This window comes from Podarcis bocagei (genome assembly GCF_964188305.1).
Source record: "Podarcis bocagei genome assembly, chromosome: W".
In the NCBI taxonomy this organism is placed as follows: Eukaryota; Metazoa; Chordata; class Lepidosauria; order Squamata; family Lacertidae; genus Podarcis; species Podarcis bocagei.
The window spans coordinates 30,099,403-30,117,797 of NC_138131.1; the positions used below are offsets into that span (position 1 = coordinate 30,099,403).

Here is an 18,395-nt window from a genome sequence, read left to right on the forward strand (position 1 = left end):
ACCACCTGTAGGTGAGTTTCAGAGTGAGTTCTTTTCATTGATGTGGCTTTAAAGGGTGGGTTTAGACCACATTCTGATCCATTGAGTGGGGTTAATCTCATAGCCTATGTCATTCTCCCATTGTTTTTTTATTCCATCTAGGGGGTTTGTGGGATTTTGGAGTAATATTTTGTATATTGCGGATACCATCCCTTTACCGTTTCCCTTTGTTGCTAGGAGGAGGTTTTCAAAGGTTATCAGGGGCCTAGTTGCTGCTGATTTTATTTTTGGATTGTTTAAGAGGGCATGTAATTGGGGTTGTGTTAACCAGGGCATTTGGGTGTCTTCTAGTTTGTCTTGTATTTCTTGTGTTGACAAAGGTTTGTTATTTTTACAGAAGTCTATTAGGCGATATAAGCCTTTGGTTTGCCAGGTTTTTATCTGGAGGTTTTGTGCTGCATGGTGGAATAATGGGTGGTAGGGCAGGGGGATTAGTGGGGATGGGGTTGGTATTTTCAATTATGTCCCTCTCTAGGTGTACCCATTGTTTTGTCTCATCTTCTAGTATATATGGGATTATATGGAGTATTTGGCTGGCAATGTAATATGCTTCTATGTTGGGGATTCCCCATCCTCCTTCTGAGGTGGGGAGGTCAGGTATTTGGGGCTTATTTTTGTTTTTTTATGTGAGAAAATAAAAGAGTGTAGTTTTCTCTGCCCTCTGCGGAGTTGTGTTGGGGGAATCCAGATTGGAAGGGTCTGGAATAGGTAGGTTAGTTTTGGGAGGGTATCATTTTGATCATAGCAAAGTTTTATTAATTGACCTCAGTGTTGCCCATATTGTGTTTCATTTGCACTGAAATGAACAGGGTGGAATAATGTAATTAAAATACTGCCAAAGCAGACAGCGAGATGAAAAACAGGGTGTTTGATTTTTGGAAGCCGAACTGCAGCAGGATGGAAACAGAGGCGCGAGCCACAGACACAGAAATTGAAGAAGAAGAAGAGTTTGGATTTGATATCCCGCTTTATCACTACCCGAAGGAGTCTCAAAGCGGCTAACATTCTCCTTTCCCTTCCTCCCCCACAACAAACACTCTATGAGGTGAGTGGGGCTGAGAGATTTCAGAGAAGTGTGACTGGCCCAAGGTCACCCAGCAGCTGCATGTGGAGGAGCGGGGAAGCGAACCCGGTTCCCCAGATTACGAGACTACCGCTCTTAACCACTACACCACACTGGCTCTTCTTACTTCCCACACAATGCCTCCTTACTTCCCAGAAAGAAGCTAATTCTAAGTCCGAAGAGAATGTTTTAATTTAGAAGAAACCCGCTCCCCCTGCCTCCGTTTTGAGCCTTACGTTTTCCATCTCCATTCCACATTCATCAAGGAAGGACCTTAGGAGCTTTCCTGCAGCCTGAGAGACGGCTCTGTCTTCCACTGTCAGGTTGTCAATCGCCTTCAACACGACTTCGTTGATCTGGCTGGGCGTGAGGTGCTCTCCAAAAGCCTGGCACAAAGAAGAAAGAAGAGGGAGTTTTCTTCTGCTCCACACTCTGACCACGTTTCAGTAGTCCAAGGATGCCTTCACAAACCAAGTGAAAGACATCTCCACTCTGCCTTGAGAGGGTTGAACTAAGTGGCCCCCGCGTCCCTTCCAACTCTACAATTCAGTGATTCTATTTATGTGTTTATTTAAGTAGCTGAAAGATTTTACAACAAACAAAACTAAAAGTCAGGTGACGCCTTGCTATTTTCGATCCCCATCTTAAATTGGTTATGACATTGGAACATGAAGAGGTTCAATCTAAAATCAGACTAGAAAATTTTAAAAAAATTCTCGCAGGAACAGAGAGGGTGAATAATAGTGGCTATCCGTTATATAACCAGTGCCAAACAGACTGGGTGGGAACCTGTCGGCTGTGTGCTTAGTTCTTAATATACAACAAAAACACCCGCCACAAGGTTGGCATAGTTCATTGGCTTGGCAGTGCCTCGTGAAAGATGCACCGAATGAGTCAACTTTTCCTATTCTTTTTCCGCCGCCCTGAGGAGCCCATGCCTGGTTCTCTCTCCTCCCCGTTTTAGTCTCATGAGGAGGTTAGACTGAGAGACTGTGACTGACTTGTGAGTTTCAGGGCTGAGTGGGGATCTGGACCCCAGGTCTCCCAGCACCTGGTAGAATTGCAATAAGTAGAATTCTGCATGCAGTTGAGGCTACCGGGCACTTGTCTTTGAGCAATTGATTCTAATGCAATGCATTTCTGAATGTTATTTACACTAATAGCTCGCGCATGTATTTTTTTGCACACTGTTTGGCATTGCGAAATTCAAGGACATGTGAATTTCAAAGGCGGGTTGTGTTTCAGTTCTCCTATTGTTTCTGAAAGCCTCGATTTGATAGTTTGGCTTCCAGTGTGAACTGCTCTGAATCTCTCCCTCATCCCTAGAAGGCGTGGGCTGCCTGAGGGCAGGCTGAAGTTGGTGGGGCAGGGCCCCATTGGCCCGAATGAGCAAATCTTTGCTAACTGGGAGTGGCTGCGGTCTTAGCAATAAAGAGTACAAAAAGCCATCCCTACCTTGGCCACTTTTGCGATGTTGTAGTGGAAGAGGGAGGGCCCAGGGATGAAGAAGTCTTCTCGGACCCATCTGACCATGTTGCCTTTCTTATTTTTATTCCCCCTCTTCTCCAGTTCCTTACCTAAGCAGGGTCGGGTTTTGGAATATGCATGCAAAAGAAACCAGCATTAGTGCTCCCTGCTCAAAACCTCCAGTTTTCCCACTGGGACCAACAAAAACAATTATCGATTTCACCTCAAAAATTATAATTCAGAACTGGGGAAAAGGTTCAGAAGGGGGCAACCCAAAGGACTGGGGTGCTTGTGGAGCTGGTTGCAGCATTTGGGGGGGGGGTTCCATTTAGAAAAAGGGCGAGGAAGAGGAGACACAATGTATGGCATGGAGAAAGTGGAGAGAGAAAGCTTTCTCTCTCACCGTCAGAACATGAGAACAACTGGACCTCCAATGAAACTGAAGTTTCAGGATGGTCCTTCTTCTTGCAGTGCACAGCTAAACTCTGGAACTCCCTGCCACAGGAGGCACTGATGGCCACGGACCAAGATGGCTTTCAAAGAAGATGAGGCAAATTCATGGAAGAGAAGGCTATTAGCCAGGATGGCTATGCTCTGCCTCCCTGGTCAGAGGCAGCAAAGGACAGGAGTAGAAAGAGCTTGAATTCTGCTTGCTGGATTCCCACAGGCATCTGGCCAACCCCTGTGGGAACAGGATGCTGGACTGGGCTGGGCCACTGGTCAGGTCCAGAAGGCTTTTCTGATGTTCTTCAGCAGTGAATCCCTCCCCCAAGACTGCCCTCTCGTCTCTGGCCAACAGGGTGTTGGCGTTAGGCCAGTGCTGGCACGAATTCTGGCCCTCCTGAACTCCCCGATCAACCCCAGCAGCAGCCAGCATGGGCAACACTCAGGGATGATGGGAGTTGGAGCAGCCTCTGGAGGGCTACAGACCTCCCACCCTGCGGCTTACAAGAAACAAGCCATTTCCCAGCATCGCCCTCACCCATTTTGGCTATCATGATGTAAAGGAGATGGTACAAGGCCTCCGCTGACTGCAGGCCAATCTCCTTCACGTTGTCTGTGAGGTGAAGGGACAAGAGCGCCACCAGCCGCCCAAGAAGGGGGAAATCCTGGGATACCTAGGAGGTGGAGAGAGAGAGATGCACAGTCAGCCCTCGTCCCACAGAGCCCAGCAAGAGAAAACCATCTGGCATGCTTTCAGTCGGCAAAGGTGGCAGAGGGGCGCAGGGCAAGAGAGCTGGGCTTAGGTGGCCCACCCTAGGCTTGCCCCAGGGCTTTTTCCCCAGCCAGAACTCACTGGAACTCAGTTCTGGCTGTTGAAGGGTTGAATGTTGAATGGCTGTGTCAGCATTTGGGTGTAGTATATAAGGAGCAGCACCTAGCTCTCCCATTACCCTGGGGGATGGGTTGGTGGTTGGGTCTGGTTTGTTGTTGATCTGTCCTGGAGTGTCAACACAAGGGGGCTTGTGAAGAAGGCGCAGCAGAGACTGTACTTTTTGAGAATTCTAAGGAAAAACCATCTTCCGCAGAAACTGCTGCTTGCCTTCTATCACTGTGCCATTGAGAGCGTGCTCACTTATGGCTTCTGTGTGTGGTACGGAAGCTGTACTACCCGGGACAGGTTGGGGTTGTGCAGAGTTGTTAAGGCAGCAGAGAGCATTGTTGGCTGCCCACTCTCCACCTTAGAGCAGATTTATGCCACAAGGTGCCATAGGAAGGCACTGGACATAGTCAAAGATCCATCGCATCCTGGTCACTGTCTCTTCGAGCTCCTGCCATTGGGACGGAGATACAGGACGATGAAGACAAGAACGAGCCGTCTTAAGAACAGCTTCTTCTCCAGAGCGATCTCGGCCCTGAATGGGAAGCCTGGACTTTGAAAGTCATCTAATCTTCCTTGCTGTATTATACTGTATTGTTTTAATTAGTGTTTTTATAGTTGTTTTTATTTTGTGTGGAGTGCCCTACCTGGGTGGATGGAGCAGCCAAGTAATTTCGTTGTCCCCGAGAGGGGGCAATGACAATAAAGATATTGTTGTTGTTGTTGTTTTGTTGATGATGATGATGTATTTAGTGTATAAGGAGTTTTTGTTTTTGTTATTAAAACCTTGTTTAAGTTATTTTTGAGTCCCTTTTTAATGCATGGTCTCCCCAGCAAGCTCTCTGCAGTGCTACTATACTGCAAATAGCTAACATCTTTGGTTATGGGCCCAGCTGCTGAGTGGATGACTGCATATTTTTGGACTCTGAGAAAGGTTTGAAAACTCCTTCTCCTGTTAGTGTAGTTTCTGTGGGTCTGGAAGAGTTCCAGAATGGTTGACCGGGTTCCAGAAGCCGAGAAGGCTCTGGTGTTCCCACAGCTAACAGATGAGAACTATAGTTTATGGTCTTTTCGGGCGGAGGCGCTTATGTATGGGCCTATGGACTTCCGGGTTAGCGCAATCGGCTAATGGCGGATTCCCTCCGAGCTCCGGAGGGAGTCTGCTCAACAGGGGTCGGGTCTTGCCGCGCCGGCGACGCGGGGACCCTTAAAAACCACAGGCGCGGATGCCCGTGGACATGGTGACTCGGCGGGCACCGTTAGCGCCCTCCCAACCCGCGAAGGAGCCTTTTTGAAGGCTACGGAACGGGGGACGGGGAGTGGCGCGGTGCTGTGAGTCTACTGCTTCCCCTGCCGAGCGAAGCCGCATGCCATTCGTCGGAGAGCGCTGACATCTTCCTTTAAAAAATTTGGACTCAAAATCAAGAACAACAACCCGTGAGTAATTTGGAAATTGGACTAAAATTATTCTTTTTTTGTGGATCTGGCACGAGCGGGGGAGGTGCAAAGAGGAAGTCCGTCTCCCCCCCCCCCCATTGTAAACAGTTTAAAGCAAGGATTTGCCAACTAAGGTTGAGAGAAGAGCTGTTTTTTTTCCTGATTTGATAAAAGTTATTAATTTCCACGGATTTAAAAGTCTAAGTTACTGTGCTGGAGGACAAGAGTTTATTTGCTTTGATTAAGTGCCACTTTTCCCGAGACCGGGAGTAACCCGTGAAAGGAGCCTGCTGAGGGTTTACAGAAGATTTTGACAGCTGTCAAATTAGCTGTCAAAGTCGAAAAAAACTGAAAGTTTTGGTTTAGCCGGTCATATCGTTACAAGGTATTGAAAGTAAAGAAAGATTGATACAAATAAATTTGACTCTTGGATTGGAAGTGAAAGGAATACTAAGTAACCAGAATCCCTCTAGAGGGGATTCACGGACATTACAAGAATGGAAATAGGTCGGAAAATTCTGGCAGATCTGGATGAGGTCGTCTTTCTCATGGGAAAGCTGCGAAAGATGTATGAGCAAGGCCATGTTTTGTCTACAAGTCCTACAAAACCGAAGTCAACAGTAAATATACCTTCTGAGCTGGAAAATGACTTGATGTTCAAAACACAGGCAGCTGGACAAGAAAAGAAACCAAAGACTGAAGAGGAGGAAAAGATACTTGCTGAACAGGAGGAGCAGAAAGGAGGGGCAGCCGAAATGTCACAGAAGGTAAACGATAGCCGGAGGCCTGTCAAGATGGTTTCAAGCTCGACCAAGGTGGAAGCTGGAGTCTTTGGGACACATGGATTTAAGAAACAGAGCTTGAGCTCCACCTTTAAACAAGTAGGCTTGGCTGGAAGGATCATGGACATTATAGAGAGAGTGCCCCTTCGAGTTTGGGTGTCAATCATAAGGGACTTTCAAAGAAGCCGGCTGAAAGGGACTGAGAGAGATTTGAGAGCCTCGGACGTAAGGTCACCAGGCTAAATAGATGGACTAAATGGACTACGGTTTGGGATTGAAACCGGGGAGAGAAAGGTGGGATTTGGAAATCCAAAGGGGGGCTGATCTTTTTTATGCTGTGTCAAATTTCATGTTGTTTATCATTATAAGAATGGGGAATTCGTGGAAGGGAAATAGGGTCAACCTTAGAAAAAGTTTTTTACATATGATTAAGGTATATAAATTAAAAGTTGATTTATAAACTGAACTAAATATAATAATGAATTAAGGGTTAAAATCTAATACAAATAAACACACTAACAAATTAAGGTTAAGACATTAGGGATAAAAACTTATTGAACAAATAATTGGATCTGGAATACAAGAAGGGGAGGTGAGGGGAAGTCGTGAAAAGAAGTTATTGAAAATGAGATTTCAAAGGTGGAAATTTTTGTGTTTTTCTTTGTCTTTTTGTTTTGTTTTTTGTACCTTTTGAAACTTTAATAAATATTACTTTTTTTAAAAAAGAGAAGTATGGACCTATGTAACTGATGACCCTCCTGACCCTGTAACTAATGCTTGGTTGAAAGGAGATGCAAAAGCCAGGGCAATAATTAATTTGGCAGTTAGCGACCAGCAAGTAGTCTATATAAGAAATAAGAAAACTGCCAAAGAAATGTGGGACAGTCTTGCAGCAGTGCATATTAGAAAAGAGTCAGCGTCTGCATTGATGTTTTTCAAGCAGCTGTACCAGACCAAGTTGCAGCCTGGTGGTGATTTGGCAGCACACTTGAGATGTCTGGAGGCAATACGCTGCAAATTAATTCAAAGGGACATGGAGATACCTGATATTCAGTATGTTTTTATCATTCTTTGTTCCCTTAATGAGGACTTTGATGGTGTAGCTAGCCAGATATCTGCCGTTCCACCAGCACAATTAACTGTGGAAGGGGTAACGGCAAGATTAATGGGCGAGCTGGATAGAAGGGAGGCTTGTGCCATAAGCACTCCTGTTTCCAGAAACAATGAGAAATGCCATATGCAAACTTGTGGTGATACGGCTGCCTTTAAAGCTGCAAAGAGTTATTGGTTCTGCAATAAGCAGGGACATTTTGCAAAAGGACTGCACATCCATTGCAGATGAACATTTAAATACTGTGTATGCCAATAAGGCGGTTTTTGAGCCAAAAAGCTACAATGATGTTCAGAATTTACCTAAGCACCAAGTTGTAAATTGGTATAAAGCTATCAACTCTGAGATAGCTTCTTTAAAAGAGCATAACACCTGGTCTCTTGTACCACAAACCCCAGATATGAGACTTATTGATTCAAAATGGGTTTAAGAAAATGCAAATGGGAAGGATACGCCTATGGTGTGTGGTTTCATCTTTACAGGTGAAGATAAGCCATTTCCTAACAAAACTTTGTATCGTTCTGCTATAGGCAAGCTAAATTTCATTCAAAGAATCTCAAGACCAGATATAACTTATGCCTTTCACTTTCTGGAAAAATTTGTGGAAAAGCCCACTACGCAATGTTTCTCTGCTCTTAAGAGAGTGGTAGTGTACCTTAAACATACCAAACATTATAGGTTGCAGTTTACATCATGTATTGACAAAGGTTTTGAAATTTTCTGCGATGCATCTCATGCAGTGGAACAAAATAATTGCAGGGATGTGTCTGGTATGGTGTTTTGTTATAACGGTTGTCCATTTGAATGGAAGTCCCAGACACAAACCATTATTTGTCTCTCCACAACAGAGAGTGAATTATGTGCATGCGTTCAGGCCGCTCGTGATGTGGAATGGTATCTGCAAGTATTTGCAGACCTACAGATGAAAGTAACACTACCAGTAAGAGTTTACCTTGATTCCCAGAGCGGACTTGCTATCCTGTGTTCAGAGACCAATACGCAGCGCACTAGAGTCTTAAGGTTACGTTTACAGTTTGTAAAGAAACTAATTGCTGATGAAATGATTGTCTTTCAATATGTTCCAGGTGACAATCAAATTGCAGACATTTTTACTAAAGCACTTCCAAAGGTTACTCATGAAAGACATGTACAAAATATGCTTTACGATTTTGTTCCACAATGATGAACCGCAGGGGAAATGTTGAATGGTTTCTTTAAATGTAAAGGTTCATCATTGTTCCACCAGTTGTGTATGTCTTTAAGGGGCCGGAGCAAGGGCCAGAGCAAAATAACGAGACCCAGCTTTACAGCTGTGAAACACAGCAGGTGCTGAGTTGTATTGATTAAGCTGTGTCAGCATTTGGGTGTAGTATATAAGGAGCAGCACCTAGCTCTTCCGTTACCCTGGGGGATGGGTTGGTGGTTGGGTCTGGTTTGTTGTTGGTGTATTTAGGAGTTTTTGTTTTTGTTATTAAAACCTTGTTTAAGTTATTTTTGAGTCCCTTTTTAACGCATGGTCTCCCCAGCAAGCTCTCTGCAGTGCTACTATACTGCAAATAGCTAACACTGGCACCTCTCAGGTGGGCACTATTGCCATTATAAGAGAATGAGGGAGGTGAGTTCATGGTGAGTCCTGGCACCTCTTTTTCTAGAAAAATAGCACTGGCTGGCACCTTTCCCTGGGATGGCCATGCCATACAGCTTTCATCTAGTTCACACCTGAACTTTCCAACGCAATATGATTTGAAATTGCAGCATTAAGCCTTGGTCACTCACATCAAAGTCCAAATGCTCGGAGACATATTTTATGAGTACGTTGGTGGTCTTGACTGCTCTTTGCCTCTCACTGATTTTTGTGGAGTCAATCCAGCCATTTGTGTGCTGTGAGAGAGAAATCATCGTCATCACATGGAAGGACAACCCTTAATCCAGGTTTGCAAATTCACAAAGCTTCATAGAGGGGACAAATTGCAAAAAGGGGTTGTTTTGTAAAGGAGAACGTTTGCTGCAATTTGTTTAATAATAATAATAATAATAATAATAATAATAATAATAATAATAATAATAATACCCCACCTCTTTCCCAGACAGGGACTCAAGGCCGCTTACAAACAAAACAAGAACAACTAAAGACACAGAAAAAAGAAGCCGTTTTTAAAAAAGCATTAGTAGAATTAGATATTAATTGGCTCTTGGGTTGCTTTTGTTTTATTATTCATTTTCTGTTCTGATTTTGTATTTTTATGTTGTGAACCGCCCTGCAATCTGTCATTGGTGTGTTTGTGTGTGTGATAATTGCAACAATACAACATACACCTCACCACAGCCATAGCAATGGAATGCAGGAAGCATCCTTAGACCAAGCCCAGCCATTGATCCACAGGTTGGCAGTTGGCAGTTGGCCCTTGATCCACAGGACTGGCAGTTGGCCCTTTGGGCCCAGTCTGGAGTCCTGTATCTTTATAGCGCCATTGATCCACAGGACTGGCAGTTGGCCCTTTGGGCTTTCAGACAGAGAGCCTTTTCCCAGCCCCACCTGGAGATGCTGAGGACTGAACCGGGGACCTTGGGCATGCAAGACAGATGCTCTGTCCCGAGCCACGGCCCTTCCCCATACGCCATCAGCAGAGGACATATCTTGTGTGCCTTGCACAAGCATTGCTGGCAGAACAGAGGCCCACGTGACCATCAGCACCCACAACCAGCGCGTTGGCCACAGATGCCCCCCGTGCAATCATTTCAAGAGGGTCTGCTGCTCCCCCCTGCTCTGACACCTTGGGGGCTCCCTTACCACTAATATCTCCTGCAGCGTCTCCAGAGAGGGGGCCTCCGACAGCAAGCTGGTGAGCATGTTGAGCCAGATGTACACAGTTTGCTGATAACAGTCCTGGAAGGAGAGAAGCAAAAGCACTTAGAAGCTGAAGACCCCCATGGAAATCCCATATGCTCTGGAGCCTTCTAGCCCAAATTTGTAACAAAGCTTATGCAGGGGTTCAAGCACGGCACACAAAGAGTCCTAAACACCAAACGTTTCTTGATGTATGTAAGGTTACAGGTCCTGCGCTATAAAGATACAGGACTCCAGACTGGGCTCAACTTCCTTGGGGTGTTCCAAGGCAGAGGGCCGCCTTGGTGGGGGGGCCCACCCCGCGGAACACCCTCCTATCAGGTGTCAGAGAGATACCTCATTAGACTTCCGCCTGAAGGCAGCCCTGCATAGGGAAGTTTTAAATATTTGACGTCTGGCTGTGTTTTAATTTGTTGGAAGCCGCCCAGAGTGGCGAGAGTAACCCAGTCAGATGGGCAGCAGATAAACAAACAAGCAAACAAATTAAATTAAATGCAGCGTAGGAGGGAGGCATGAGAGTCACAAAATGCAGGCATGCAGGAATCATACGTGGATGCATTCTAGCAAAGGTGAAATGCAATAAATATGGAAACATGATTAAAATCAAAAATATACACCCAAGTCTCTGGCTGTTACATCATTGTGATGGGTCAAGTGTCTCAGGCAGCATTCTTTGCGGCTTACACAGCTCAGACTCTTTGCCCTCAAATCCTTTAACCTGGCAACCCCATTTTCCTCCAGAAGCAGAAGGTCCAGTCACCTGGCTCTGCGTTGGTGGCACAGAGCTCCCAGCTTTGACCTTTGTAACTTGCAAGGATGGCAATTGGAAGACCTTCCGGGTGGTTTTATTGAGCAGCTGAGCCCGGACCAGGGGGCCCACGCATGGTCTCAAGGCGCTGAGAAGAGAAGGAAGGGGAGAGGAAAGGATCAGCACCCAGCAGCCTATAAACCTGGTGGAGAAATATGTACTGTGCCTGGCCGTACTTACGTCAGGCGAGTGACGTTTTCCATCGCCTGGTGCAGGATGGTGAGTGATGCCACTGGCTCCTCTTTGATAGCCTCCTGGGGTGGGGAAGCACACAGCATGTCAGGGACCTGGAGGCGCCATCCCTGCCGCCGCCACCACACCAAGCCCTGAGGTGTGCTCTCTATCCAGCCCACTTGACAACTTCTTTGCAACTGGCAAGTGGGTCCTCCTAGGGGAGAAGAGTGGGCTTCCTGGATCTGGGAAGAAGATCCCTTTTTCTCCTGGGCAGAAGAGCAGAAGACCAGCCTTCTGGACCAGGCCAAGGGCCCATCTCGTCCACAGTGGCCAGCCAGACGCCTGTGAGAAGCCAGGGAGCAGACCAGGAGCCCAAGAGCCCTCTCCCCGCCTGTGGCTTCCAGCAACTCTATGCAGAAACATGGCTTCCTTCCTCCGTGGAGGTCGAACATAGCAATCATGGCTGGGAGCCCTCGACAGCCCTCTCCTCCGGGGAGAACCCAGCCTCTTTTCCTTAGGCGCTGGTGACAGCCTGCTGAGGTTGCCACAGTGTAGGGCTGCCTTTCAAGAGGGTTTGGAAACTTGAGCTGGAGCAGAAGGTGACCACCCAGAAATGGTTTGGGGCCAGATGGTCAGAACATGCAACCCAGAGCTAGACCTACACAGCTATTTCTAAGAAAAAACGCTCTGAAAAGAAACCCCAGGAGATTCCCCCTCTTTTTTTCTTTTTCTTTCTACTCACGATGATGCAGAAGGTGAGCTCCTCTTTGTGGGGGAAGGTGACATGTCCCACATTCGATTGCACAAGCGCCTTGGTTATTAGAGTTGCTGCCTTCATAAAGCTCTTCTTCAAATCCTCGTTCTGAAAGGAGAAGGGATTTTATAAAATTGAGTTTGAATCAAAATCACAAGGAAACATAAAGCCACACTGACCCTAACCCTAATTCTAATTCTAATCCTTACCCTAACCCTAACCCAGAAATGGTCTTGTTAGATAGTTAAATTCATGTTGAATTGCTGTTTTAGGGTTTCTTTTAAAAAAGTCTGGAAAGAATTAATCCATTTTGCATTACTTTCTATGGCAAAGCGTGCCTTGGTTTGGAACACTTTGGTTTCAGAATGGATCAAGTTTGAGAACCAAGGTACCACTGTAATGCCCCATCTGGTCCTAAGGGTGGAGCCAGTATACACCCCAGTCTACAACCCTTTGGTGGATGAAGCCAAAGACCCTGCCCTAGGGCACAGTCTGAAGGCAATGTGGTGCAAGGACCTTGACGGAGCTCAGGAGGTCTGCTCAGTGCCTGGATGGTGACCACGGGGGAAATGGTTGCACACCTCCTGGAGTAATATGACAGGAGAAAGGCAGGATGTACCGTATTTTTTCATGTATAAGACACCCCCTATTAGGGGGGACTCCCAATTAAGAAAATGGGGGGGGGGGAGGATTGCCCAGAGTTGCTGAGCTTTTGGAAGGGAGGATGGTGTTTCCTGCTTGGCAGGGGGTTGGACTCGATGGCCCTTGTGGTCTCTTCCAACTCTATGATTCTATGATTACCCACAGTTGTTCAGCTATTTGGGGGGAGGGGATTCCAAAAATTGCTCACCCGCTGGACCTATGCTGCCACTTACACACGTTGCAAAACCCACCTATTGTCTGTCCCTCGCCGGCAGAAACTGCCAATCGCCTTCCCAATTTCCGCAGCGACAGCCAGTCAACACCACCCCTTGCCGCAGCCACCAATAACACGCACAATAGCCACTGACTATCTCCGGCTTGCAGCGGCAACCAAACCCATGTCCCCCCTATGCACTATCTGTGTATAAGATGACCCTCATTTTTCAACATCATTTTTTAATAATAATAAAAAACACCTTGTCTTATACACGGAAAAGTATGGTATAGCTGAGAGAACAAACAACAGGAGTCCATGTGATAATCAGAGCCATACCTTCCTGCTGTTCTGGAATTGGAAGAGGAGCTCCTGTGTTATGAGGTCTATGAAAAGGGGGAGCTCATCCTGCCGTGCCCCGAATGCCATTTGCCCGCAGCAAAGGATGGCGGTGATACTGGCATTGGTCTCGCTAGTATGCTGGAGGGAAAGAATGGGGAAAGTGAGTTTGGGAACCTTAAGTGCAATTGGAGACAAATCACCATTTAGTTGGGACCTTTTAGCAGCTGGGAAAATATTAGTAGTCAGTAAGTTGTTGTGCGAAAGGTGGAGGGCACAAGGAGAAGGGGACGGCAGAGGACGAGATGGCTGGACAGTGTTCTCGAAGCTACCAGCCATGAGTTTGACCAAGCTGCGGGAGGCAGTGGAAGACAGGAGTGCCTGGCGTGCTCTGGTCCAGGGGGCCACGAAGAGTCGGACACGACTAAACGACTAAGCAACAACAACAAGTTGTTGTGCAGACTTACAAATTTTGTATTTTTTTTTCCTCCAGGAAACTCAAACTGCTGGCAAGCCAGGGCTCCCCCATCCTATATATGTGCATCGGGTTCTTCCTGCCTAAATGTAGAGCCTGACATTTGACCCTACTGAATTTCATTTTGTTAGTTTGGGCCCAGTTCTCCAATCTGTTAAGGTTATCTTGAATCCCGATTCTGTCTTCTGTGGCATTGGCTACCCTTCCCAGTTTGGTGTCATCTGCAAATTTGATGAGCATCCCCTCAATTCCTTCATCCAAGTCATTTATTTTTAAAAAAAACGTGGAACAACAACGGGCCCAGGACAGAACCCTGTGACACCCCACTGGTCAATTTTTCCCCAGGATGACAAGGAACCATGAAGGTGTTCTCTTTGGGTTTGGTCAGTCAACCAGGGAGAAAGTGCAGGACAGTGCAGGGTAGACTGACCACTGGTGCTCTTTTCCATGGGAGCTGCTTTTTTAAAGTTAAAATGAACTGGGTGGATCTGCTCATCTTCTCCATAGTGAGGGTTGGGAAATTTCCTTGGTCATTTCCCAACTCACAGCAAAAATCCAGGGGTACCACACTCCTGGGTTTCATTTCTCTTGGATGGCAGAGCACAAGAGTTCAGGGCTGCGTTCAGATGTAACAATAAACCAGAGGGCATCAATATAGGTTGGCCTCTAGCTCCCATCAGCCTCAGCCAGTATGGCCAGTGGTCAGGAGGGATGGGAGTTGCAGTCTGTAGCATCTGAAGGGCACCATTTTGGTTACCTCTGTGATAAACTATGGTTTATTATTGTGTGAATGAGCCTTGGACTCATCGGCTCCTGCTCCCTTCTCCTCTAGCACAGTTGCAAAAAGGAGACCGGAAGCTTGAGGGAAGTTAACTGAAAGTGGAAGGAAAAGGTTCTGATCCCCTTCCAGCTGGGTTGGAGAATTGGAGAGTCGGGGGCACATGACCCCAAGGCCCCCTCAGGTTATGGAACTGTTAGATCCGCACGCAGTTACTATGCCTTTGTAATAATTTGCTTAATTGACAAATATATGGAGGTGAACACAGAGAGTGACACTCAACTATGCTTTGCTTCAAGTAGACCTGTTGAAATGAATGGGCCTAACTTAGTCATCTTCATTAAATTCAGTGGGTCTACTCTAGAACATAGTTGAATGGGGCCAGCAGGCACTCCCGTAAGCAGAAGAACCCTTGCACGAGAGCAAATTTGGCAGCTGCCCTGCCCCGGGATGCAGCTGAAACCTCTCCCCTCTTTCTCTCTGCCTCTCCCAGCCTGCCGACTGCCTTCTCTCTTGGTTTCTGCTCCCTCCCCTCAGTTGGAGTGGTGTCCCCTCTTCCAAACTCTAAGAGGTTCTTCATTCAAAGCTTTCTGGCAGCACAACACTCTCCCTTGGGAGGTTGTGGACTCTCCGTTGGAGGTTGGATGGCCATCTCTCAGGGATGCTTGAGCTGAGATTCCTGCATTGGAGGGGGTTGGACTAGATGACCCTTGGGGTCCCCCATTAGCTTCCACTATTGAAGAAATGCCAACCAACCATCTGACAACCAACCTAAAAACATGGGCCAGTGTACTTTTGTATTGCATGTACTCTGGGGATGACCAATGGTTTCTAACGATTCCGTTTGACTGACTGACTGAGTCAAGGGATCAGATCAGATCTAGGATCTGGAGCCACAGAGACAGGACTGCTGGAGCCCACTTCAGAAGGATGACTGAGACATACCCACAGAGGAAGTTGTCTGGCTTCCACACTGAGAGGATGAGCAGATCTAATTGCCTTTTTGGAATGGTAAGGATCCCATCCCTTGAAAAAGAGCATATTTGGAAATGGGGCAGGATTTGTTCTTCTCCAACACAGCTCTGTTTTCCTAGATCAGAGGAACCCAGAGGCTGCTTCACATGCTTTGGTGTGGATGTAAATAGCTGCTAAGGATCCAATTTGCCAGGATCTTCGTCTAACCATTGGCCATGCTGTCAGGGGCTGATGGGAGTTCCAATTCAAAACACACGGATGGGGAAGGGGCACCAGGCTGGGGATGGCTGACCTACACTCTTGCTATGCTCCTTCCTCACTTCACACCCTTACCTCAGACGTCTCAGTCTTCCTTTTCATGGCTGCGCGGCCAAAATCCCGCACTGCCATCAGCACCTGGGAAATATGGGTGCTTGAAGCCACACCAATAGCCTCAGAAATTCCCTAGAGAGAATGAGGCACGTCAAACATGTCGTTTTCTTGATTGCAATTAGTGATAATAATAATAATAAAAATTTTTATTTATATCCCACCCTCCCCAGCCAAAGCCGGGCTCAGGGCGGCTAACAACAATAAAATAGTACAACATTCTAAAAACATTTCATTATAAAAATTAATTAAAATCAATTAAAATGAAATTGATGGCAACCATTAAGCTAAGCTGATCATGAGGGACGGAGGATAAATGTGATTCTGTAAGCAGATTGCTGCAAAATGTGGGGAACCAAATTTAAGAGTGGGGAAATGAGACCCTTAGAGAACCAATTTGAACAGATTCTTTCATCCCGGATAATAATAGGGGTGGTTTGAAGAACGATATTTCTGTGGATTCTGATGTGAACTGACCAGACCGCACCTCCCAGACTCATGTGCAGCTTGCAGTGCAAGGATGCCTTGCATTCTGACATTTTCGAATCTTGTGATACAGTTCTTGGCTTCATTAAACACCCAACTACATTAAAATGCATCATTTATACACGGGAAGTATTTGTAATCCACCCCTCACCCAAAGGCGCCAGAGCAGGAATATGCACCATCTGAACCAGGGCGCTCCAATTTCTCATACCAAGTGGGCCACAAGAGTACCTAGTTCAGCACAGAACCTGGGGGCTGCACACTGACTTGTCATGTGGGAGAGGGGAGCAAGGCCAACATTTGACACACACGCCCCGGGGGCCTGCATGCTGCCTTCCCAAAGGTGGGCAGGTGAGGCGCTGGGTTTTGGGAAGGAGGCACGAGGCTCTGGTGGGACCTAGCGCCTTCCCACCTTCTTGCCAAAGGTGGGAAAGAGCTAACTGAGGACTCTAGGACCCTGACAGATCACACCTGCCCCCTTCCCCAAGCCCAGCACCTCCTTACCCAGCTTTGGGAAGGCGGTGCAAGGCCTACAGGTGTGTAGGGGTGCCTCCAAGGTTGCTGAGGGCTGCCAAGAAAGGCATTGAGGGCCACTTGTTGGCTGCTCTGATTGAACCCAAAACTAAACAAATCTGCCCCAGATATGTTGAATGCTGAAAAACTGTTCCTCCTTTGAGGGGGTGACCGGGTGGGCACGAGCAGAGACCAATCCGGAAATCAGGACAGAGGGCTGGTGGGGTCTGTGGGGTAATGTCAGGGACTGGCTGGATGAGTAAGAGTGGGGGACCCTGGATTGTGGTGGTGGGACACTGGGGAGCAGCCTGGGGAGGCGCTTGAAGCAGGAGGGTTCAGAAGGACACGGCTGGAGGTGGAGAGTCTCCGTGTGAGCACAGTCACAGTCCCACACATTCACTCACCTCTCTGTCTGCTTCCTCTTCGAGAGCCAACCTCAGGAGTAAGTGCAGGTACTGGTGGACTGTCTCTGCGCTCCTGGAATCCCGCAGCTTGAGTCCATAATATCTATAGAGGGCATTCTAAGGGTTGGGGAAGGTTTGGGTGAGTCACAGGGAGGAGACCCCACCAGCTACATCAACTGCTTTTGGAAAACCAAAGAATTTCAATTTTAGCGTCTAAAAATGTCGGGTAATACTAAATAATAATAATAGATTGCAAGTACTAGGCAATTGTTTTAATGATTTGTATGCAATTTTACACATCTTCTGAATTCCCAAGTCATGTTACAACTCTTTAAAGGTAAAGGTAAAGGGACCCCTGACAATTAAGTCCAGTCGCAAATGACTCTGGGCTTAAAGCTCATCTCGCTTTAAGGCCGAGGGAGCCGCCATTTGTCCGCTTCTGCAGACAGTTTTTCCAGGTCATGTGGCCAGCATGACTAAGTCGCTTCTGGCGAAACCAGAGCAACACACGGAAATGCCGTTTACCTTCCAGCCGGAGCAGTACTGGCTTCGGCTGGGGAGGGATTGGATATAAATATATTATTATTATTATTATTATTAAAAAAAATCCTTCCAGTAGCACCTTAAAGACCAACTAAGTTAGTTCTTGGTATAAGCTTTCGTGTGCATGCACACTTCTTCAGATACACTGAAATAGAAGTTGCCAGATCCTTCTATATAGTGAGAAGGTGGGGAGGGGTATTACTCAGAAGGGTGGTGGGAATGGGAGATTGGCAGATAGCTGACGTCAACAGGCTCATCTCAGCTATCTGCCAATCTCCCATTCCCACCACCCTTCTGAGTAATACCCCTCCCCACCTTCTTAACCTGAAGCACCACTGTTAGAGGTATCGGTTGGTTGCTTGAGAGCAATCAGGCAATATGGCTCGAGAGTCTGTTTTCAAGCTTTCTTCTTAGTGATCAAAACTTTTAGAATGCAGAGCGCCTCTATTCCGTGTCTTGCTCATTCACGGGCAGAATCTGAGAGTGGGCGGCCCTTCAACCTTCCCCAGCAGAGTAATTTCTTGGCGCCCAGTCTGCGCCTCCCCTCTCTGCGCGGAAGCCTACTGCGCAAGGAAGGCTTGGGTAATGGGGGACCCCCCTCCTCCCCGCTTTGCTCAGGCAAGGTGTCCTGGCACCGCCTTGCCTCCTCCAACCCCTGCATCTCCTCTCCTTCCTCCGCTGAGGAACTGCTGCTTCCCACGATCTTTGGGGGCTCTCTGTAATCCACCCGGCTTTTCCCCTCTCGCCCCTGAGCCGATGGCAGTTCTTAACACGAGGTACTATTTCTGGGTTAGCGGAGTCGGTAACCTGAAGCGTATGTAACCTGAAGCGTCTGTACACAGTTAACTTATTA

At 47.0% G+C, this 18,395-nt stretch overlaps 1 protein-coding gene across 1 annotated transcript; it reads right to left on the bottom strand.

Annotated features, from left to right (window-relative positions):
- Window positions 1–970: 970 nt before the first annotated feature.
- Window positions 971–17,187, bottom strand: LOC308577898 (maestro heat-like repeat-containing protein family member 7). Its single transcript, XM_081178273.1, has 9 exons — window positions 17,000–17,187; window positions 15,561–15,671; window positions 13,000–13,140; window positions 11,793–11,912; window positions 10,012–10,107; window positions 8,997–9,101; window positions 3,552–3,687; window positions 2,558–2,679; window positions 971–1,488 (listed from the first exon to the last, which is right to left on the bottom strand). Exons 2-9 carry the CDS (start codon window positions 15,615–15,617, stop codon window positions 1,297–1,299), a joined length of 969 nt encoding a protein of 322 aa, XP_081034399.1. The 5' UTR covers window positions 15,618–15,671; window positions 17,000–17,187; the 3' UTR covers window positions 971–1,296.
- Between the last annotated feature and the right edge of the window lie 1,208 nt (window positions 17,188–18,395).

Coding starts and splice junctions, on each gene's coding strand:
- LOC308577898 (XM_081178273.1), bottom strand. CDS start 15,617: ATGGCAGTGCGGGATTTTGGCCGCGCAGCCATGAAAAGGAAGACTGAG. Junction 13,141..15,560: donor GGAAGACTGAGACGTCTGAG/GTAAGGGTGTGA, acceptor CTTTCCCTCCAG/CATACTAGCGAGACCAATGC. Junction 10,108..11,792: donor AGCTCACCTTCTGCATCATC/GTGAGTAGAAAG, acceptor CTCTCCTTCCAG/GACTGTTATCAGCAAACTGT.